Source organism: Schistocerca gregaria, chromosome 6, assembly GCF_023897955.1.
Source record: "Schistocerca gregaria isolate iqSchGreg1 chromosome 6, iqSchGreg1.2, whole genome shotgun sequence".
Taxonomy (NCBI): Eukaryota; Metazoa; Arthropoda; class Insecta; order Orthoptera; family Acrididae; genus Schistocerca; species Schistocerca gregaria.
The window spans coordinates 389,873,886-389,898,774 of NC_064925.1; the positions used below are offsets into that span (position 1 = coordinate 389,873,886).

Consider the following 24,889-nt stretch of genomic DNA (forward strand, 5'->3'; position numbering starts at 1 on the left):
TTGCATAAGGGTCAGCGGTGCACCAACACGGTATTGACTTGATCACTTTGTGAAGCTGTTTCTCGTGGATAAATCATCCAATATTTCGGAAACTGTAATCATTTGTCTGTCTGTACACGTACGTCACATCTACCGATTTCTGTGATCTTCGTGATGCGTCTTTTTGTCTTAAACTGTATTTTGCAGTTCCAGTGAGAGATCAGATGTAAAATCGATGCGGGCCTCAATATGTGTCTTGTGGCGATACCTGTAAGACACCGCTAGCCCACGCCTCTCGCGGTGTGCGTTTAACCCCATTTAAATGACGCGCCAAGCGCGCGCCCAGCGGCTGTACGATTAATTAAATAATCGGCGTGCTAATCACAGTTGAAATCTCTGGTCCAGAGGGACGTGAAGAGGCTGTGGTCCAGAGAGAGAGTAGAGTCAGTCGAGTCTTGTTCAGTCTTAAGAGTCAGTCGAGCTAGAAAGTGTCTTGTGAAACGATCATTCTGTGGATAATATTAGTGTGATGATTTCTTTTATATGTGTTGTGTTGTCTTCTTCGATGAGTAAAAAAAAAAATATAGGTAAAATAAATTTTTGTGATGTCCATCAATAAGTTCATTCCAGTAAAAATAGAACCACTTCCCTTCACCTTTATTCACCCTTTTTTCTTCCTTTCCTTTCAACAAAACAAAAACAAAAAATTACCACCCTCCCTTTTTTTTTTAATTCCGGACATCACAGTCTCCAGTGCCACCACTGCTCACTGCTTTTCCATTGTTATTAATTTGAACACAGTTTTATTGCTCAATAAGAAGCAACTGTTGTAGTAGTGTAACGCTCAAGGCGTGTTTGCTTGCATATCAGGGAAACAAATATTTTATGCAATGTTCGATTTACTCACCTCCAAATTTATCAGTAATGGTGTGGATCACGTTGAGGAATTTGTTGCATCTGCTTAGCGACACCTGAAAAACAACAAAAATTGGTGAATTGATTATAGTTTACTACAAAGCGCTTATAAGCGTGAACTAATATTAAAACGAAGAACGGTTCACTTTTAACTCTCGTCGACTATGACGTCTTTAGAGCCAGAGTTGAAGTTTCCCACGCATCAGAAGGGCGGATACTCTACCAAACCTCCACAAAGGAACCATTTCGGCCTTTGCGAGAAGCGATTAGCTGAAATCACAGGAAACATAAACGTGAATGGACTTGCGGGGATTAGAACCCTAATCCTCTTAAACCTGGGTGCAGAGCCTTAATCTAGGCGCGTTATCGCTCGATAAGAGATTGAAAACAAACAATTTTTAGATCACAGGGATTCGGCGTCACATGTAGTCAGCGTAAAGAAGCTCAGTAAAATAAGTATGAACACTTTAGTACAAAGAAATCATTTAATTTTATCTGTAATGACATAAGCCATAGCTGATTTTCATACACGAAATACAAAGGGAACATCAATTTTCAGTCACAAACATTGTTTTTCTTTAAAGTACGTTGACTTTCGTACCCTAAACGTAAATCTTTATGCTTTGAAATGCTTGTATTTTACAAAATATAAAAAAAGATGAGGCATACAAAAGTTACATATTCGAGTTCGTGTCGTGATGCTGGGCTGGATGCCTGAGTTTGTTGCTCTATGATGAGAACATAGGAAACACTTTACCGTCGTTTGTGTTAGTTATATGGGAAGTTATGTTGCAATACGAATTTATTTACTTACTGCCGTAGTGTGGTTGGCACTGGGTTAACATTCAACTCGTAGCTTCCTATTCACTATCATTTACTATTCTTTAGTATTGTTTTCTAAACGTTGGGTATCGTCAGAAACCGGCGTGCATCCAGCATGTGCTGGAGGGGGGTGCAATTCATAAGGATTTCAGGTCATCTAGAGCGCCACAAGATTATCAGTCCTTCCACATATCATCTTCTTATTGGTTGATTTATAGTCTTCCATATTGCTTTTGGTCTCATAGTAAATATAAGCTGGTTTCGTCACATTGTGTTCTTAACTATGACTTCTTATATGTCTTACGCCCTTTGAATTGCATTGTAAATATGTTGTTCATATTCTGTCCGATTTTTTTTGCACATCCATAATTTTTGAGCTGAATAAATAATTCCATATTTGTTTTTGTTTCATGTAAAACAACAGCTGGTTACGTGGCGTGGTGTTCTGTGGACTCATGTATGTGCACTGCCAGAAAAAAAGTTACTGAACCTTTTTAGAGGTTTGTAACTCACTCAAGTTTTATTGCTGAAAAAGTGCATATGGAGTACTTGAAAGGACTGCATTTAAGATCAATAGCACAAGCGATTCTGAGGTGCTATGTGTCGACCCATGCTGAGACACCCATATTAGGACGTGGTGTTGCATCCATGGGCGGCAGTGCAGGTGCTGACTCTGGCATCCAGTCGATCGTACAGACGGCGAATACCGTCCTGGGATACGTCATGCCATACCTGCTCAACCTGTTCACCTAGTTCTGTAAGAGTTGTTGGTTGATAAGTCACACATGTGCTCGGCTGGAGACAAGTCCAGTGATCGTGCTGGCGAGGGAGGTTGCTGCACGTCTTTCAGAGCATGCTGAGTCCCAAGGGGCAGTGTTTGGGCGGGCACTATCCTGTTGGGACAACACATCACCTTCCTGTTGCAAGAAGCGCAAAAGAATGGGTGTAACAACGTTCTGCATGTAACGAGCGCTGGTTAGCGTACCCTCCAGAAACACTAAAGGTGAACGAGAGTTGTGACTTTGTAAGGGGTTCATGATTAAGGAATTTGTTGCTAGCGCACTCGAGCAGATATAATTTCGATGGATTGCTCACACGCTGCCTGCGATATGTAAGCTATAAGAGAATCTCAGGCCAGAGAGCAGTGTTGTATGCAGTAGGAACTGTGTGGCAATAGTAGTAAGTAGTAGCTAGCAGTCAGTCGTGTGCATGAAGTTGGCTGGGCCGGTTGTGGGGAGCGATGGCAGAGCCTGAGCGATATAATATAAGGTATAAGCAGCCTCGCGTATATGTAGTATTGTTATATCAAGTCCCATGTAAATGTTTAAAACAATCTCTTAATAATAATCTTTTTATAAAAAATTAACTTTTAACAATCTTCCATCTAAATTTAAATAATTTCTCATTTCTCCAATCCATGGTCATCCCGATTATTGTAAAGAAAAATCAATTGTTTCCTTTTACACACGACAAATCTATCGGCCAGAATTGCACTGGGCTGTGCCAGAAAAATTTCTTATAAGAGCAGATAATTATACCTTATCCAGCGACCTTATTGAGGTAAGAATTTTCTATTTATTCATAATGATCTTTCAGGGCCATGACGCAGCACTGCTGACGTCCAAAGTTTACTAGTTGAAATTCACAGTCAATTATTGAAAGGTTATAAGTGAGCCACAATTTTATTGAGAAATTAGTCTCATTATTGGTAGGTTACGAAATTTTACTGCTGGGAGGTTACACTGAATGTGAATGATATAAATAATTATATTGTTTTAACTGTTGGGAGGTTACGGAATTTTTGTGTGTGGAGGCTACAACTTATAGCACCCCAGACCATTAAGCCTGGGGTGGTGCAGTGTGTATTGAACTAATGCACTCTAGGAGACAGCGCCTACCAGGTCTATGTCGTACACGCAAACGACCATCGCTTGCATGCAGGCAGAATTCGCTTTCATCACTGAAGACCATGACGCGCCATTCCATCTTCCAAGTGACCCTCTGAGGGCACTAGTCGAGCCGCGCAGGTTGATGCTGTGGCGTGAGTGTATGGGCTAGAGGTATGCATGCATGTAGGCCCACTGGTAATTACCAGTTCACAACCGTTCGTGTTGACATGTCTGGTCTCATAAGTTCTCTTATTTGTTGTGGTACCTGTACGATCTGCCACTGCTGCCTTTACAATGCGATGATACTAGCGGGCGTCTGTGCTGCGTGAACTTCCAGAACTCCGTCTACGGGTGAGAGAATATTTACGTGACCCCTGATACCAGAATCGTTGCACATTTAACACGGAATGTCCACCTTGTGCGGCAATTCTCCGAACGGACCATCCCGCCACAAGGAAGGCCGCAATTTGACCCTTTCAAACTCGCTCACTTGGCTGCAGAAAGCATGAATGCGTTCAAATGGTTCAAATGGCTCTAAGCACTATGGGACTTAACATCTGAGGTCATCAGTCCCCTAGACTTAGAACTAGTTAAACCTAACTAACCTACGGACATCACACACATCCATGCTCGAGACAGGATTCGAACCTGCGACCGTAGCAGCAGGGCGGTTCCGGACTGATGCACCTAGAATTGCTCGGCCATTCGGGCCAGCCAGAATTGGTATTCAACGCAATTACCACTTGTCACGAAATAAGTACGCAATTCTCCGTTCAATTGTGTTGCTTCTTGCCCTTGAGTACGCTGTGTAGTCTTAGCGACTAGAACATTCCTGTTTGCAAATGCTAGAAATGCAACATTATATACGCAGACGTGTTCACATGTTACTAACGGGTTTTACAAACAACACAGAAGTCAGTGTACTAGAACCATCCTCCAACTCCAATGGAAATTTTGCTGTTCTCCATCAAATGTGAGAAGAAATTAAGTAGAATATGTGCAATATACTCACAGTGCATGTAAACTGAACAGTTCAAACGTGTATTCGTAAGCAGGGACGAATATATGAGTCCTTAGAACACTATGCGATGAAATTAGCTTCAGCTTTACATGAAACAAAATCAAACATGAAATCTTTTACTTTACCTAGTATTATGGATGCAAGCAAAAGTCAGATAAGATTCGAGTGACACTGAAGAGTCCCACATGTTAAGGGCGCTACACACTTGCCATACTGATGCATGCTGTACCAACCTAGATAGTGTAGTGGCTTACGCACTACCCCGTATATTATTTATACTGTCTTTGTCATATTTCATTTCATATGAAGTCATGGAGCTCTACAACATTCTTATTGGATAAGCTTAATTTTTTTATATTTTTGCAGCGAGCACAGATATAGTAAAATATTACCTTGTAGAGAAAAGTCCAATGTAATGTGTAAATCTGTGCTTTTACAGTGTAAAGTATTGATACTGCACACTTGTACGGCTACTAACAGAAGGAGAGCACTGACTTCTTCCACGCCATCCAACATAGATTATGAAAACGTCGGGCATTGACACAGTCTATCCTGAAAGTCAAGGATCATAGCCATCATGAGGAATCAGTTATTCTTGAATTCCAAAGAAGAGTTTGACTCAGTGTGACAAAAGTATTTATTAATCAAAAAGCAGTCATATGGCTATCAAACGAAACTTGTGACTGGACTGAGCATTTATTGGTATGCAGAATGCAGCATGTCATCTTGTAAGAAGAGTTATGGACAGAGGTAGATGCGACTTCATACATGACCCAGAGATATGTGTTGAGACCCTTGTCGTTCATGATGGCACACAATATTAGTACCACTCTCAGACTTTTTGCAGATGATGCAGTTAACTACAATGAAGTACTATCACTAAAATCGGGGAGAAATGTTCAGACATAACATCTTGATAAGATTTTGTGAGGCTTCAGTATCCTCAAAAGTCGTAATATTTATTACTTTTAAACATTTTGAAAGCTCATTGTTTAGTTTTACCACATATTGAGTATCGATAGTCGTGCAGCAACAGCTGCTTCAGGTGCATTCCAGCAGTAAAAAATAATCTTTGTTGCCGATAATGGTTTATGAATTATCTAGGCCGTTTCTACCATTAGGGAAGACTAGGCGGCAAGTGAGGGAAAATTAATTTCAAATCAAACCGTGAAAAAAAACTGAGCAAATGAGGAGAAACATGGAAAATAGGTGAAATTAAAGCACTGAATTGTTTTCAAAAGCAAGTGTAAAAGTTACTTAATAATATTTAATTACTCTGACGAAAGTAAACACATTGACTCTACATACGTCAAAACTACAGCAGCCGCTACTGAGTACGAAACGGAAACAACGCAAAGAGTCACTGCCTTTAGACAACCACAAAATCCATCCGTAATCGGGATGCGAACCTGGACCCATCTCGGACGCATGATCAGAAGCCAATCGTTTAGGCCAATGTGGCTAATAAAATGCTGTTTTCTGCTTGATGTAAGCTTTTCGACACAAAATATAACAAATTTTATGAGGGAATCTGTGATTCGATGCACTTAGCTTTATATTTAAACGACACAAGAAAGGTTCTGTACATTTCAGTAATTCTAAAAAGTGGGTTCAGTTTTTCAGTTCACAAAACATGGCGCTTCGTGGAAAGTGTAGAAAATTGTATGATTGGAACAATGAAAATTTTCTTAAATGCATTGAAATCTTAGAAAAATTCGATCCAGATACTATCGAACGCATAAGAGGTGTGATGAATGATACAAGTCTCTTGAACTCGAAGTCACAGTTGAAATTTATGGTGAACTAAAAATTTTTTTCCAGTTATACTTGACTGTACTCATGATTATTCACATGTGGAACAAATTAGTATTACGATCAGCGTCGTGAATTTCAACAAATACTTACGACAGTGGGAAATAAGAGAGCACTTGTCAGCTTTTTGTCCAATGTCTAATGCTGCTGGCGCCAGTTTCACTTCTTTCATTACAGATCTCCCAAAACCTAATTTAGATATACCTGTAGGTAATTTAAGGGGACAGGTCTGCAACAATAGTTCAAAGATACGTGGCAGAAACAATGGTTTGCAAAAGCGATTGTTGGAGCTAGATCCGCGGGCTTTTTATGTATTGTGTGCCTCCTATACTTAAAATTTAATTGTTAACGACACAGCTAATTTAAATTACTACACCATAAGTTTTTTCTATACTGTGCAAGAGTTGTACAATTATTTTTCCCCGTGGACAAAGAAAGGGTTTTATTAAAAAATCACTTTACTTTTTAACCTTAAAATCATTGTCTTGGACAAGATGGACAAGTTGAATAGATGCTGTAAGACAAGTGAATAAAAATTTACTATAGATTTATGGTGCTTTATACGAAAAAACCAACACTTCTTATTTTTATCAAGAAGAAAAATACGATACGCAATGTCTAGCAGAAGAAATATGTACGTTTCCATTTATTTGCTCAATTTACGTGTGACTGATGTATTGACAACAGTAAACTTTGTAGTAAAAGTCTTGTCACTTAATCTGAAGAAACAGATTAGATGCTTTAGCAGATAAAAAAAAACTTTTTGATCGACCGTCGAACTGACGAGAAAATTGAAATAGCTCTAAATAACGCAAAAGAAATTGCTGCAAAATTAGAAATAGAAACTGAGTTTGAAACTTACAGGTCCCTAAGGGGCCGAAAAACTCTTAAAACTTTTGATTATGAACACGAAGACCAGGCATCTCAAATGGACACGAAAATCTCTTTTAAGGTTAACGCCTGCCTATACATTTTAGCCCAGGCTCTAATATCAGTAAAAGAAAGATTTGATTTATTATTTAGTCACAACGACATATTTAGTTTTCTGTTTAAATTCAGTGATGTTCAAGATAAAAGCCAGCTTATGATTAATTTTAATCATTTAAGGAAAAGTCTTCCTGCAGGTGATGGTTTGATAGATACAGATGCTGAAGACTTGGGCGAAGAAATTCTGTCATATCTGTCCTTTTCTTAAGATTTAGACAATGACATAACGAAAGTTATGGTATTTATATTTTTAAATAATTTAACAACCATTTGTTCCAATCTCACGATTACATTACGCATTTTAATAACGATGTCGGTCACAGTAGCAAGTGCAAAAAGATCCTTTTCAAAATTAAAATCGTTAAAAAAATTGTTGCACGCAAAAATTTGTGAGAAAAGATTGTCCAATTTGGCCATAATATCGATAGAAGGGAACAAATGAAGTCCTATGGGACCAAACGGCTGAGGTTATCGATCCCTAAACTTACACACTACTTAACCAAACTTACGCTACGTACAACATAAACACCCATGCCCGAAGTAGGACTCGAACCTCCGACGGGGTGGGAGCAGCCTCTCGAACTTTGACAAGGCGCCTCAGACCACACGGCTACCCCGCGCGGCAGAAAGGAACATTTTAGTTTTAGATAACACAGATACAGCATTATTAAGGAGTTTGCAAACAGAGTAGTAGAAAAATTAATACTGTATAACCTATTCATATTTTCAAACTGCATGATATTTTTCAATTTTATTTTTTACTTGTGGTAATATTAAAATCTAGGTACATGGCAGTAAACCACAAAAGTAAAAACGCTAGAAAAACACCAAGAAACTTTCGCATTTCACACATGAGAATATAACTTTTTATTATTGTCTGTTAAAAAGCAGTTGAGAGGTGAAATACTTCTCATGATTTTATAAATATGTAATGTCATGAAATATTGAGGCTAAAAAAGCCAATTTCAATAAATATACAAGAAATAAAATTCCTAATCTCTCATAATTTGTGTTGAAGGTATATTAGCATATACATAACAAACAATTATTATCTAATATTGGTAAACCTGTCCACTCATTAACAAAATTGAAGGGTTGCTTCCTTGGTTTCGCACACAGGCACTGGCCTTAGTTGGTGCACCACAATTCATTTGCAATACTCGTACAATTAATATTAGAAGAGGCCTTGGAAAAACATTTGCAGATTGATATGGCCTGTGGATACTGGGACTAAACATTCGCACAATATTTTCTCTTAGTTAATGTTAATGAAAATTCTAAGTTTTAAGACCACAAAGAAAGAAAGAAATCTTAAGTGTCAATGCATTCCGTATAAACACGTCCAAAAATTATAATGCCATGAGAAGTGTGTTGAATTTTCAAATTAGTTACCCATTATTAAATCCATAACACTTTTATATAAAAACAAGAATTTTTTGGTAAAACTGCACTCACAGTTCAAAAGTTAACTCTACCTCATTAAAATTCTTGAGCAGTATTATTCCCATACATAGTAATTACATGAAGAAAACACATGGAAATGTAAAAAGAACATGAGAATTATTTTTTTTTCTTACTGCATTAACAGTAAATGGGAAACTAAGACCTATTGTGATCGATTCAGCACAACTTCACGAAAACTATCTTCATTATGTCAAAGTTGGATCTGGACCGGTAACATCAATTAAACTGATAAGTTTCCCACAAATAAACACAAAATTTGGGTACCAAATATATGCTACAGTAGTGACTGAATTCTTTTGTTAAGTCAGCTAAACGTGAATTACACAATACAGGTAAATGAGCCCATCAAAATCTGAGAATTTTGACACAGTGGGATCTCAGGTACCTGACGGACAAAAATTAAATTATGTAATAATCATATGTAATAAGTACGATCAATAAGATCATTCACTAAACAGCAAGGAGAGCCCATGGTTATAGTCAACGTGGCATTACAGTTCTTGATACAAATAAATATAGGCGGTAAGACTCGTCTCGGAACAAGTCAAAACTCAAAATCAAAATTAAGCTTTTATGAGGCAATAAAAACTGAACATATATAAAACAAAAATATAATGTAATAGGGATCAGGAATTATGACTGCTTCAGAGATAGTGTGGAAATTATGCAGAAAGGTAAGTATTGTTCACTGCTCTAAGAATGGCAGTTATTTGATGCTATCAACTGCAGACAAATCATTCAATGAAAATAACTGCAGCTAATTCAATGATAATTAAGAAAATGGAGCATACGCGTGACACACAGCACATGGTATGGATTATTGTGTTTTGGATGGCTACAATGCAGCCATAGCTGTTATGGTGACTTTCATGTAGTTGTCAGACGCATCGCTCATGCACTAAAGTTGTGTGATTGATGAAAAGAGGCACAGTTGACTGGCATTATTGAAAGCTTGTTCACTGAAAGCTGCACGCTTAAATTCATGCTGTGATTTCAATTGAATTAACAATGAGGTCTCCAAAAGAACTAACTCACAGATTAAAACAGCAAGGTTACCTAAAAAATAATACGAGATCATGGAATAGGTGTTTTAGTCATCTGTAGTTGTGTTACAAACTAAAGGAAAGTTTAAGAGCCGCGCGGGGTAGCCGAGCGGTTTGAGACACCTTTTCATGGTCCGCGCGGCTTTCCCCGTCGGAGGTTCGAGTCCTCGCTCGGGCATGGATGTGTGTCTTGTCCTTAGCTTAAGTTAGTTTAAGTTAGATTAAGTAGTATGTCTGATGACCTCAGTAGTTTAGTCCCATAAGACCTTACCAAAAAAATTCCAAATTTTCAAAGTTTAAGAAAGCAGGTTCAGCACTGAGTAAACTTTATTCGTTAAGTACCAGAAGGATGAGCTCCAGGGAGGACCCGTGGAGTGGGGACTCAATAGCGTTTCCAAAACCCCCATTTGTATCAAAATTCCAGTGTCAGTGCTAACATGAGTATGGTCAATAGTGAACAGACAGAGATCGGAATAGTGGTACTGAACATCGTTTTTTAAGGATTGAAGTCAACAATATGGCACATGACGCGATGTAGACTGACCTGCCTGCTCTACTGATCACAGCAAGTGGGTGCCAATAGTACGGACATGTTCTCATGATTTACTTCGAAAGGTAAATCCGGCAAATACAGCGGAAACAGATACGTACTTCTGCTGATAGTGTCCCCCAAAAGGTCAAAAAGTTTGATAGTAGGTGAGATTATGCCGCATTGTGAACCACTGAATTGTAACCCCATGTCAGTTATTGTGGTGCGATAAGAGTGAGCGATGAGAGTGGTGTCGCCGCAAAAAACGTAACCCCATGTCAGTTATTGTGGTGCGATAAGAGTGAGCGATAAGTGTGGTGTCGCAGCAAACAACGTCACCTCATGTCAGTTATTGTGGTGCGATAAGAGTGAGTGATAAGTGTGGTGTCGCAGCAAACAACGTGACCCCATGTCAGTTATTGTGGTGCGATAAGAGTGAGCGATAAGTGTGGTGTCGCAGCAAACAACGTGACCCCATGTCAGTTATTGTGGTGCGATAAGAGTGAGCGATGAGAGTGGTGTCGCCGCAAACAACGTAACCTCATGTCAGTTATTGTGGTGCGATAAGAGTGAGCGATAAGTGTGGTGCCACAGCAAACAACGTCACCCCATGTCAGTTATTGTGGTGCGATAAGAGTGAGCGGCAAGTGTCGCACCAAACAACGGTCACGAGGGACAGTTCAGTGACGACTTGCAGTCAGCTGTTACCAGCTGGGGTCCTCCACAGTCGTTATTAATGAGGACAGGGTGGCCTTGAAATTTTCCTCTACAATAGAGCAAATTTGCAGTAATTGGTTAAAGTCTGAAAACCTGTGTCAGAACAAGTATAGTTTCTGGCGTGGGTACAGCGCTGCAAGTCGCCGTGCACACGTCAGCAGCTCGTGGCCTTGTGCATAGCGTTGCTGATTCTCGATCACGGGGTCCCGGATGCGATTCCCGGCCGGGATGGAGATTTTCTCCGCTTGGGACTGGGTGTGTGTGTTGTCCTCATCGTCGTTTCATCATAATCGACGAGCATGTCTCCGAAGTGGCTTCAAATCAAAAAGAATTGCACCTTGCTGCCGAAGATCCCAGATGAGGTCTCTCGGCCACCAACGCTGTACGCACAGTGTGCAAAGGACGATCTTTGCTTACAAACATTATGCCGTTAGAACGCCACATTACATGTTTATGAAAAGTTACCACGGAACAGGGAAAGTATACAACCTGTAACTTCCAGAATAACAGTTAAAGGTCCGCAGAGGTGCCCATACCATAGTTAGGAGGTCTCGGGTGGGGCAGAGCTGGACCTCGGGGTATGGAGTGTTTTTAATATTCTGGAAGACGAATGGCAAGTTGTAAGTAGCCACAAAAATGTTCCAGTTCAGATCCTGTTATAAAAAATGCGTAACACCCACTTTCAAATCATTTTCTTGAAAGAAAAACACCTGACGACACTATGTTGTTTCCTTTCTCTGAGAGTTAGGGGAGCTGAACGCCATGTCCACTGGCGAACCAAGAGTGCTATTGGTGTCTAACGTCATAGCGTCGAAACCAGGATCTCACAAAAAATGCTGGTTAATGTACGAGACAAAACAGTACGTCATGTGCTCGATGGTTGCACCGCAGTCCTTCTCAAACGATTACACAGAACAATTTGGTTAAAAAAAAACTCTCACATCCCGTAGCCTCGCGTGCCAGCTTCAAGATGAACTTCGTATCATTTCGTTAATGGTCACAGTTATTTGAAATTAAATAACCTACTACATGAAGTTCGAATAGTTTGTTACGAAAAATACCGGTCATTGGGAGTCTGCGTTGGGTTATACATTACTGGATATGAAATGTAGCTAACATATTGAATTAAATATGGGAGAGGACCCGCATCTATCTCCAGTCTCGATAAAATAGATTGTATACAGTGCACTTAGTTTAGCTCACACACTCATGATAAAGCAAGAATATTCCTAACATGTCTCATATCTCATCAAGGTAATAAAACTAGTTCTTGGCAAATAATAGCATGCAAAGAGGAGACTCTTTTGCCATGTGGTTAATATTAAAAACTTCCTCATTTACTGAGATATGTAAGTCACTGCAGATTGTTTCAGTGGAATAATCTAACTTTTAAGGGTCATCGATAGCTGGTGAAACAAGAATTTTTGCAACAACATAAGCAAAGTAAATTCATGTTTATTTTTATACCAGAATGGGTTTCTTAATAAACTATTGACCTGTCTTACTCTCAATTGCTACTTAAGAAATCACTGTTTCAGGATTCTGTCACAATTTCAGCTGCATAAGAATTTGAGTGAGATGAATCTTTGAAAACTTCGCTCTTTTAGCAACAGAAAGAAATTTTAACATGGCAACAACAGAAATGCAGGTATTATTCAGAACCTTTCATTGATGACGTTTCTCTAAAGAAAAATATGAGAAAGAAGTCTGGCGAAAATAAATCGCCACTTCTATTGAAATTGAAACAGAATCCTTAACAATAAATAGTTGGAACTGAAATCCGCCAAAATGTGAAAATTACCGAACTATCAGTTTAATAAGCCACAGCTGCAAAATACTAACGCGAATTCTTTACAGACGAATGGAAAAAACTAGTAGAAGCCGACTTTGGGGAAGATCAGTTTGGATTCCGTAGAAATGTAGGAACACGTGAGGCAATATTGACCATACGACTTACCTTAGAAGAAAGATTAAGGAAAGGCAAACCTACGTTTCTAGCATTTGTAGATTTAGAGAAAGGCTTTTGACAATGTTGACCAGAATACTCTCTTTCAAATTCTAAAGGTGGCAGGGGAAAAATACAGGGAACGAAAGGCTATTTACCATTTGTACAGTTATAGGAGTCGAGGGGCATGAAATGGAAGCAGTAGTTGGAAAGGAAGTGAGACAGGGTTGTAGCCTATCGCCGAGGCTATTCAATCTCTATATTGAGCAAGCAGTAATGGAAACAACAGAAATATTCGGAGTAGGTATTAAAATCCATGGAGAAGAAATAAAAACTTTGAGGTTCGCCGATGACATTGTAATTCTGTCAGAGACAGCAAAGGACTTGGAAGAGCAGTTGAACAGAATGGACAGTATCTTGAAAGGAGGATATAAGATGAACATCAACAAAAGCAAAACGAGGATAATGAAATGTAGTCGAATTAAATCGGATGATGCTGAGGGAATTAGATTACGAAATGAGACACTTAAAGTAGTAAAAGAGTGTTGCTATTTGGGGAGCAAAATAACTGATGATGGTCGAAGTAGAGAGGATATAAGATATAGACTGGCAATGGCAAGGAAAGCGTTTCTGAAGAAGAGAAATTTGTTAACATCGAATATAGATTTAAGTGTCAGGAAGTTTTTCTGGAAGTATTTGTATGGAGTGTGGTCCAGTATGGAAATGAAACATGGACGACAAATAGTTTGGACAAGAAGAGAATAGAAGCTTTCGAAATGTGGTGCTACAGAAGAATGCTGAAGATTAAATGGGTAGGTCACATAACTAATGAGGGGGTATTGAATAGAATTGGGGAGAAGAGGAGTTTGTGGCACAACTTGTTTAGAAGAAGGGATAGGTTGGTAGGACATGTTCTGAGGCATCAAGGGATCACCAATTTAGTTCTGGAGGGCAGCGTGGAGGGTAAAAATCGTACAGGGAGACCAAGAGATGAATACACTAAGCAGATTCAGAAGGATGTAGGTTGCTGTAAGTGCTGGGAGTTGAAGAAGTTTGCACAGGATAGAGTAGCATGGAGAGCTGCATGAAACCAGTCTCAGGACTGAAGACCACAACAACAACATACGACGAATGTTAACTCTCACTCTGTCTATTCTCGGAGGCCTACATCAAACGGCAAAAGTCAGAATTCTGCTCTGGAACACATTCAGGCCTCTCGAAATATAAAGTCCCTTCAAAAGTAAAAAAAGTACTGTGGTGGCCGTTCATCAACCAGGAACAATCACCTATTCGACTGAATCGCGCACGTTAACACTAGACAGGTCTCTTCTTCCAGCCTCGTCACAAAAAGTTCAGAATCGCTTCTCTGAGGTCTTCACTCGGAAAGTAGCAGTATCGACTTTACTCCCGTAGTGTTCCGCTCCTGTCTGGTTTTCCATTGGTTGAAGGCCGTCGCCATACATTGGTTCTAAGCTCTGAAGACATCGATCTACGCAACAATTTCCTGTACTACACTAATATATTACAACAATATTTAAATAAATATATGTTATAAATAGTCAGTCAAGCTCAGAACACCCACAATAAATAAATAAGCAAATACTCCTGCACAAATGTGCTCACAGTAAATGAGCACAGATTGTCCTTAAGTATTGTTTAAACAGTTATGCCTTCTTCGCAGAAGCGTCTTTTGGTTCTCTTTTCAACTGACCATTTATAAATTAGCACAGTTTTTAATCAACATTCAAATAAAGTTGCTGGAAAAATAGTAAATTGTTCTTAAAAATAATTACATAAGAATGACAGTATGGAGTACTGATACTATGTTCATTTCCTGCGTAACTGTGGCAGTTAGGATGTTATGAAACACTTTTGCACAATGAAACAGATGTAAAAGACGTCGTAAATCAATAAATAAAATAGATACAGATGTGAGGCTTTCAGGGATGAACGCTATAGTGGAATGCTGTTATCTGGGATACCATTTGTTGAAACTGCATTATTAAATTAAAATTTGTTCATTCAGAGGTTCATTGTCTCAAGATTTATCCACTGTGAAATATTAACTTTTGTAATTTTAAAGACATTGAAACGTTGTTGTGCCATTGGAAGTGCCTCTTTTATCTGAAATCGCTGATGTATTTCGATCTGCATAAATATTTTATTGAAAATTTATTATAGTCTCTCAAAGAACTGTCAGAAGCCGTTTGTATCAAAGCCCGCCATTGCTTAGAGCAGCGCACCCGGTCCTCTTGAGCGATCGATGCGTCGTCGAAATTGCCAGTGCTGGGATTTACGCATATCCGGTCTTTGTCCTAGGCTCACCTGGAGTGGCTAAAAGTGATAAACTATGTGCTCTGAATTGTTTTCATATTTCTCGGAGCACTGAGATAAAATAATATCTTTTGACATGTTTAAGTCCTAGCAATTCATTATTAAAAATACTCAGGTATACAGAATTCTACCGAAATAGCATCAGAAATTGTGATTTATTTTCCCTAGAGTATTCTCTCTCTCTCTCTCTTTCTCTCTCTCTCTCTCTTTCTTTCACTCTGTTTTTGGTTAGTGTCATTAGTGACAAGTTTCAAGTATTACCTACATTTTTCTTGTTGTCATTTTAAAATTTGCTTCTTTTGCCAAAATACTGCAGTTTACCAAGATTCGTCACAATAACGTTCTAATGCAGTTGAAATTGCGATGTAATCCTGAAACAGTGCATTATTAAAGTAGCAACTGAGGGGAGAACAGGTCAGTTGTTTACGAAAAAACCCATTCTGGATATAAAAATCAACACATAATTTCTTCACTTACGTAACTGCCTAAGCCTCAGCAACTCTCATTTCACCCTCTATTGATGACATCAGAAAAACTTACATCATTCTATTGAAAAAAATCTTTAGTTACTTGTACATCGTCGTAGACAAGGAAGCTTTGTACATTAAACACATGTCAAAATGCTCTCCCCTTTGTGTGTTACCAGTTGCCAAGATCAGTTTTAAGTATCTCAATGAAATATGCGAAGTTCTGGTTTTATCGTTAATGCGTGAGCTGAACTGAATGCACTGCACATAATCTACACTATGTGATCAAAAGTATCCGGACACACACAAAAACATACGTTTTTCATATTACGTGCGTTGTGCTGCCACCTACTGCCAGGTGCTCCATAACAGCGACCTCAGTAGTCATTAGACATGGTGAGAGAGCAGAATGGGACGGTCGGCGGAACTCAAGGACTTCGAACGTAGTCAGGTGACTGGGCGTCATTTGTGTTATAGGCCTGTACGCGAGATTTTCACACTCCTAAACATCCCTAGGTCCACTGTTTCCGATGTGATAGTGAAGTGGAAACGCGAAGGGACACGTACAGCACAAAAGCGTACAAGCCGACCTCATCTGTTGACTGACAGAGACCGCCGACTGTTGAAAGAGGGTCGTAATGAGTAATAGACGGACATCTGTCCAGACCATCACACAGGAATTCCAAACTGCATCAGGATCCACTGCAAGTACCATGACAGTTCGAAACGGCTCTGAGCGCTATGGGACTTATCTGAGGTCATCAATCCCCTAGAACTTAGAACTACTTAAACCTAACTAACCTAAGGACATCAGACACATCCATGCCCGAGGCAGGATTCAAACCCGCGACCGTAGCAGTCACGGGGTTCCGGACTGAAGCGCCTAGAACCGCACGGTCACCGCGGCCGGCCCATGACAGTTAGGCAGGAGGTGAGAAAAATTGGATTTCACGGTCGAGCGACTGCTCATAAACTACACATCACGCCAGTAAATACCAAATGAGGCCTCGCTTGGTGTAAGGAGCGCAAACATTGGACAATTGAACAGTGGTAAAACGTTGTGTGGAGTGACGAATCACGGTACACAACATGGCGATCTTATGGCAGGGTGTGGGTATGGAGAATGGCCGACGAACGTCATCTGCTAGCGTGTGGAGTGCCAACAGTAGAATTCGGAGGCAGTGGTGTTTTGTGTGGTCGTGTTTTTCATGGAGGGGGCTTGCACCTCTTGTTGTTTTGCGTGGCACTGATACAATACAGGCCTACTTTTATGTTTTAAGATCCTTCTTGCTTCCCACTGTTGAAGAGCTATTCGGGTATGGCGATTGTATCTTTCAACACTATCGAGCACCTTTTCATAATGCACAACCTGTGGCGGAGTGGTTACACGACAATAACATCCTTGTAATGGACTGGCCTCCAAAGAGTCCTGACCTGAATCCTATAGAACATCTTTGGGATGTTTTGGAACGCCGACGTCGATACCTCTCTTCAGTGCAGAACTCCGTGAAGAAAGGGCTGCCATTCCCCAAGAAACCTTCCAGCACCTGATTGAACGTATGCTTGCGAGAGTGGAAGCTGTCATCAAAGCTGAGGGTGGGCCAACATCATATTGAATTCCAGCATTACCGATGCAGGGCGCCACGAAGTTGTAAGTCATTTTCAGTCAGGTGTCCGGATACTTTTGATAACATAGTAAATTTTATCGAGACTGGATATAGATACAGCACTCTTCCGAAGTTAAAAGGATAGTGCAACACGCTAGTTACATTCTGCATGCAGCAGTGTGGGACCTAAGATGTGCAAAAAAAAAAAAAAAAATCTTATGGCATTGTTGGCTGGGAAGCCTCAACCGGGGAAGTTCGGCCGCCGAGCACAAGTTTATTTCAGTCAACGCCACATTGGACGACTTGCGCGCTGGTGATGAATATGAAGAAGATGAAATGATGATACCACAACAGCCAGTCCATCAGCGGAGAAAATCTCCAACCTGGCCGGAAACCGAACCCGGGCGCGCTGCTTGGGAGCCAAGCACCCTACCACCCAGGTAAACAGGCGGACTGTCAAACACAGTCTCATTGTGACTTCTGCTTGTCATTGCAAATTATTCGAATTTTGTGCCTTGGGTTGCTTAGCTCCAAAATATTACAGTAAGTATGACACTTGACGAAATGATTGACAGTTCATCATAAACATGATGAATGAGGCTATGAGATCAAATTTTTTACCAAATAGTTTCTTTAAAATGGTCTGAAAGATTGCCGGGCAACTGGCCTGCACGCACTCTTGTTCCTACAATCTAGAGAGCGTTCCACACACTGCGCAAAATGTTATACTGTGTTATAGCTTTGCCATGCGAACCAGCTGTCTCCGCTCCAAACTAGTCAGAAGTCAAACGAGCCAGTTAAATTACGAATTACGGACCTCCATGTGAGACGGTGTTTGGCGGAGAAAATGGGCCAATGCCGGCAGTTCAGGCTGTAACTTCGGCTGACATCCCCCCCCCCCAGGCGTCTCCTGGCACACTCCAGTAGATCCACCTTCAGCTGGAGGTTACTCGCGATCTCTCAAAACCTTCATTCCTTCTGATATGTTTTCTTCTGCTGGTAGATGCTACTTTGTGTAGGGGTGAACATGGCCCCAAGGATAGATACATACTTGTGTTGATCGACTATGCCTTCCAGGAGCAGGCGAGCAGTCACGAAGTGCCCACTGGCCTGGACCCTCCCAACGATTGTTGCGAGGTATTTGCTTTCAGAAATTTCACGCTGTAAACGGCAACGGCCATTAGTCCGATGGAGCATAAAACGTGATTAATCTGAAAAGGCCACCTGTCGCCAGCCTGTTGACATACTGTTGCGGTATTGGGGTATAAATTCGAGTTTTCGACGCCGATGAAGTGCTGTCAACAGTACACGGCGCCTACACGGAGGGTCATACATAGCAACGTTCACTGAACGATCGTTGAGGAGACACTGTTTCATCTGGGAGGTCAGTTGCTCACAGTTGCATATCCATTCGCCCGTACCCATCTCAGCAGGCGTCATTCCCCAGTGCCGTTCCGTGTTGCACCAAAAGTTGCCCCGGCGCCGGTTTTGGATAACGGCATTTTGTTATGCATGGTATGCTTTAACCACGGCGGCACGTGACCTAAATGTAATGAAGACAGATGTCGATCACTTTAGTTGGAGACAAATCCAAAAGGAACTATTGGATGAGTTTGAGGAACCACCTGTACAAACTAGAATAAGCCACCCTACAATAATAGTGAATATGTTGGGTGTCAATGTACGTTGTCTCTTAGACAGTGGAAGTGAAGTGAGTGCGATATCTCAGTCCTTCTTTGATGCATTACCAGGTAAAGACAAGCTTACAGTAATGAGGGTATCAGGACTAAGAATAATTGGTGCTACTGGCGACGTGTCAAAAACGGTAAAGCAAGAAGCTTTGCTGCCCTTTGATATCAGTTGTAATTTAATTGATCATCCATGCTTAATTGAAAATAATCTCAGTATTGAGGTTTTAATTGGCGTAGATTTTTTGTCAAAATATCAGTGTGTTGTTGACTTTGAAAGAAGCCAGTTAAAATTGGTCTTACCCATAACTGGAGTAATTACGGTACCTTTTATTGATAAACATGTAGTAACTAATGATGAAACTTGGGAGCTGCCTATACGAGTTCTGAAAAATAGGAGATATTGGGACGAAAGTGTTAACCTTACTAAAAGTAAGCTAAGAACATTAGAAAGAAAGAAGCGTCATGACGCAAAAGCTGTACCCACCAGTTTTGAAATAGGTCAGCTAGTCCTTGTTAAAACCAAGGAAAAATCAAAGAAAATAAATGCAGAAACAAAGAAATTCATGTTCATGTACCAAGGACCTTTCAGGAACATAGGAAAACCACATGCCAATGCATGTAGGCTAGAGAACCCTAAGAGCAAAAAATATTAGGTCTCAGGAACGTGATCGACCTAAAGAAATTCATAGGTAGTGAATGAATTCTGTAGGGAGGATGTTGTTCTTTAACCTCTACACAGTGTGGCAGCTGTGCAGTCCCAGCTGTGGGAGATCTTCTTTCCTTTTCAGGTCTCACTCACTCCATCTTTTCTATCCACCTAAAATTTCGACTTCTACTTTCCAACATATTAAATTATGTTTATCAAACCAATAATAAACTAATGGATTCTGTGGGGAGGAGGTTGTTCTGTAACATCTACACAGTGTGGCAGCTGTGCAGTCCCAGCTGTGTGGGATCTTCTTTCCCATTTCAGGTCTCATTCTATCTTCATCTTTCCTATCCACCAAAGTTTCGACTCCTTCTTTGCAATACTAAAAATTTTCTGTCATGGCTATCAAGCCATGAGTTCTGTAACTATTCTATCCACCGATTAGTGAAAAAAATACCTAATGTGACAAACCTAAAAGTGACATAAACAATAGAGAAGTATGATGCCATTAAGATACAAATGTATTTTAGTAACAAGTATGTATAGAACCATGGTAATATTATAAGTACAAAGTTGTTGTTTTATTGGAAATGGTCCACCAACAGTAATTTTAAAAGATATACAAATTCGTGTACAAGCAGGATCTGAAGTGGCAGTGAAACCTAATGTATGCTGTAGAGCTAACTAATTAATAGTAAAAGAGATTGCTTAGTATTATGAAAGATATGCAGGCAAGTTGTAAAAATGAACTCACCTTGTGTAGCAAGGAATAGCAGTGTAATAGGATTGGGTAGTGTTGGTGGTTGAGACGTGAAGGACACGTCCCTGAAGTATTTATAAGGTTGGAGCTGGCCTTATTTTGGTGTTGGGTGTGCGGTGACACACCTACAGGTATTGAGGTTGAGTTGAAGGCGTGAATGCGACCATAGGTACCCTTATGTTAGATGAGACAGAGCAGCTCATGGTGTCCTATAGGTTTAAGGAATTTAGCATTACGCTCTTCCATAATTACTCAACGCACTTTAGTGGTAGGTCGAGAGAGACTACCTGTGGTTTCAACGTCTGATCGAGTGGAAATGGATTGCCACGTGAGCGAACTGATCAGCTGCAATACACTATAGATATGAAATAAATGTGCTATCCTATGTGTTAAATGTTAATAGAGTGAGTGTTAAATAAGTACATACACTAGCAACATAATTGAGTAACATAATGGCAGATGTGAAACATTATTTATAGCTCAGCATAAATACATTTCGATGAAGTAAGTACATAATTGCAGATGTGGAACTGACACAGCAATAGAGGACCAATAAGTGTATTTAGTAGTCAACTAAACGTAGTGTGTTTTGAACACTCAGAAATGTACTATTACCACAAGTTACTCACATGTACAAAGAAGCTGAGAAGACAACTACTAATCAAATATACTCATACTATCTCTAAGAATAAGGTAATCGAAGATGAGTCAGCTAAGTAAATAAAATACTAGTGTATCAGGAATGTACCAAGCATTGGTTGAGTGTTCTGGCCCTGAAATAATAAATTGAAATTAAATAGGATTTATGATTGTATACCTTGAGCATAAATTTTCTCTAGTACGTGACTAACGGCGTTTTTTATCGATTTTATGACAGTTAAGTAACCGCAAGAGTAAAATTGAAAAAATTCTGTTAACTTTGTTCCAGTAACATATTGAAAGATAAAATGTATATATCCCCATTTCATTGTGACCCACCCTTAGATATTAAGTGAACAGAGTCTGAGGCACTCTTTTTGTTTGTTCTACAGGACAAACCAGATAATGGCAGCCTGGTAGCTGCGTGAAAGCGTGGAGTGACTTGGACACAACTCACAGTCACCCCTCCTCTTTCCCTATGTAATTTAGAGTGAACGTGAAGGACGCACACCATAGCAACTTCCCCTCCTCTACCCTTGTGAATGGAAGTGTAGAACGCCAGCCAAAGCGGCTACAACCACGTGTGCAAAAATGAAATTGTCATGATTTGTGAAATTTTCTTTCAGGTTTAGAAAAGACTACTAAGATATAATTATCTGTTTTTGTATCATGAATAACTGAGTTATTTTCTTTGAATTTGTGTATGTAAAAATGTATTTAATGGATTTAAGATTTTCATAATTTTACGTATTTTTATGTGTTTGTCTGTCTAAGGCAATATGTATGCCAAAGTGTTTCATTGATTTTGCTTAAATTTTAAGTAATAATGTTGCTTATTAAGTAGTGAACATCCCAGAAATTTAAATGGTTGAAGTAGGTAATCAGTTTTCTTTTAATATTAATATATTATATTAATATATTAATATATTAATATATTAATTATTAATTATTAATTATTATTATTAATTATACACTATATATTATTATATATACACTATACACTATATATTATTATTATTAATTATTATTAATTATTATTATTAATTATTAATTAATTATTAATATATTAATATATTAATATAATTATATTAATATAATATATGTTTATATTTCAATTTTAATTTTCATAGGCAGTTAAGCTGTACTCTTGCTTCCCTTTTCATAATTAATTTCATAATTAATTTCATAATTAATTTCTTTTTCATTTACATTTAAAAATAGTAAGTAGTGAGTGATGTAGGGAAGCAGCCTACTCACGCAGTGTAAAATTCACATCAGTCTTTCCATTGTGTGCCAGCCTAGTCCCCTGTAACTAGCTCTGACGTCATAAATGTTGCGCAATACTCTAAAAATCAAGTAAATAACCTGGAACGTTTCTAGTATGTCAGGAGTAATACTAAATCAATATGTGTTGAATATCCGTTCAATAACTTTAACCATTTTCGAAATTTGGACGTTTTTCTGTAAAAATCATTGGCGCAACAGAAAAGAGCTAGGAACTTAAAAATCTATATTTAGATTCGTTTTGCATAATAATTTAGTAGAAACAGTATTCTGGATCTCACAAATCAAAATTTTAGTTGAAATTCATGATTTTCTGGTTTTTGTCGTAGAAATGAAGGAAGCAAGATAGATTAAGTAGGCGAATAAATAAAGCTAGGATATTTAAATTTAAGTAGAAGGGAGATCCGCTTTAATCATAAAGCTGTGAGAAGTTTCAATTGAATATCTATAAAACTATAGCGAAAGTGGATCTCCAAAGGGCAAGTTCAGAGCTAGTCTACTGCGTGCAGTGTAATTAAATTAATTCTCTCGCCCAAAATATTTGAGTTAGCCACGTCAGACTTTTATTATGATTACTTACCTGTGTGCTGATTGCACATTTAAATTGAGAGCTTCATTGGCCATCAGAAAAGGAAGCAATGATTTATTCAATAACTTAAACTGGTGCATTACTAGCCCAGCGGCTAGTCGGGAGAGTGGATTTCATCAGGCATTCCCTCAGCCGTCCGCACCGCGGCTTTATATATAAGAACGCTGCCCTAGAGAGAAAGACTCCAGTTCTCTGCAGATCCTGATTAGCGCACTACCTGTGCCGGGGGTCACGGCGTGTCGGTATCGTTGATATAAACAGCCTCGGATGCAGTAATAAGTTACTCGGGATACGCGTAACCATGAAATCGTTTTCGAGTGAAGTGTTAATTCTGGAATGACTTTAATAATCTATCTTCAGTTTGCGTATGTCGTATTTTCACGTGCCGCCGTGGGACAGACATTCTACCATTATTTAGCATGGCGTTTGATGAACATTATCATCAAACTATGGCGAGCATTGACTTAAACATTTAATTTGAACAGTTATAGTTGCATCAGCGCATTAGACTCTGAACATGCTCTAGTAGTTGGATTGTGTGGATTCTTTTTGGTCTGTGAGTTTCAGAATATAGTGAACATGTTAGAGAGAATGGTTTTTGATTATGAATCCCAGACAATCTCCTAATTCCTCAGAGCTAGAAGCTGTAGCTATAAATGTATTTCTCAGATGTGTGGGCACTAGGAATTCTAATTACAGGCTTCACGTTTTGCTAATCACTTTCTGGTTGCCAATATTGTAGTTAGAGAGCCAGTGTTGAGAATGGCAAACAACAGCAATAATACAAAACAAATATATAACAATATTCCACCCGCCGCCACACAACACAACACGCAGAACCGGAGGAGGACGTCTGGGTCGTTCATCGAAATACTGAGCATGAACTAGAAAGAACACAGGAAGCACGCTTTTAAGCAGCCACGCCGAGGAAACGTGAGAAATCACCCATTGCCTTCATCTCGCCTACTTTGTGGTCCTAAATTCCGATGTTAAGCTTACTGCTAATCTTGTTTCTACCACGTCCCATCCCTTTCGTCTTTCTTTGGTTTACTCTTATTCCTTTTTGTTTGCTCATTAGACTCCTCATTCCATTTAAAGGGACCTGCAACCTAACAAATAATCAACTTAACAGCTTTCTGGAATCATTACCTTTTTAGAACTGGAACGTTGTAACCTGTTACTCATATTTAATAATTTTGTTCAGGCTTATTGTGTAGTAGCAAGAGGACGATATGTCTAATTAAGCATTAAAATGCTCTAGTTTGTTACCCACCCTACGTGGGTGTTGCGAGAATACTTTTGAACATATAGTGCAGGTGGACATTAAATCGTAATAAAAACAGTCCACTCACCGTTGCGCAAAAGCTGTTGCCAGTAATGATCTGGAATGCGTAGTACTGCTGCACAAAATTCTGCAACAAAACAATTTCCATTAAGCATACATGCAAAAAGGGCATGCAGCGCTGTATGGCACATGGTAAATATATTTTCAAATATTTCATAGTTCACATGATTTTATAAACGAAACTTTAGAGAAAAGTTTAAGTTCTTGTTGTTACAAAACGGTGGTTGCAAAAGAGCACAGCGTTTATAAACCAGAAGAGATGCCGGTGGAACCACGTTTGGTGTCCAGACACTAATGTATGATGCAAGAACTGAAACAGATTAGGAAAGAAAAATCCAGGACTATTGCCCTAGTGTCATTTCAATGGAACTGCAAAGATCAATTATGTATATATTTATCGG

At 39.3% G+C, this 24,889-nt stretch overlaps 1 protein-coding gene across 2 annotated transcripts in view; it reads right to left on the bottom strand.

Annotated features, from left to right (window-relative positions):
- The window catches only part of LOC126278603 (uncharacterized), a 398,515-nt gene that overhangs the window by 141,120 nt on the left and 232,506 nt on the right, over positions 1–24,889 (bottom strand). For both annotated transcript variants that reach the window (XM_049978838.1, XM_049978839.1), the window contains exons 5-6: positions 24,496–24,555; positions 887–950 (exon numbers count right to left, since the gene is read on the bottom strand). In XM_049978838.1, the coding sequence (XP_049834795.1) occupies positions 887–950; positions 24,496–24,555 (124 nt within the window). The remainder of the gene's footprint in view (positions 1–886; positions 951–24,495; positions 24,556–24,889) is intronic.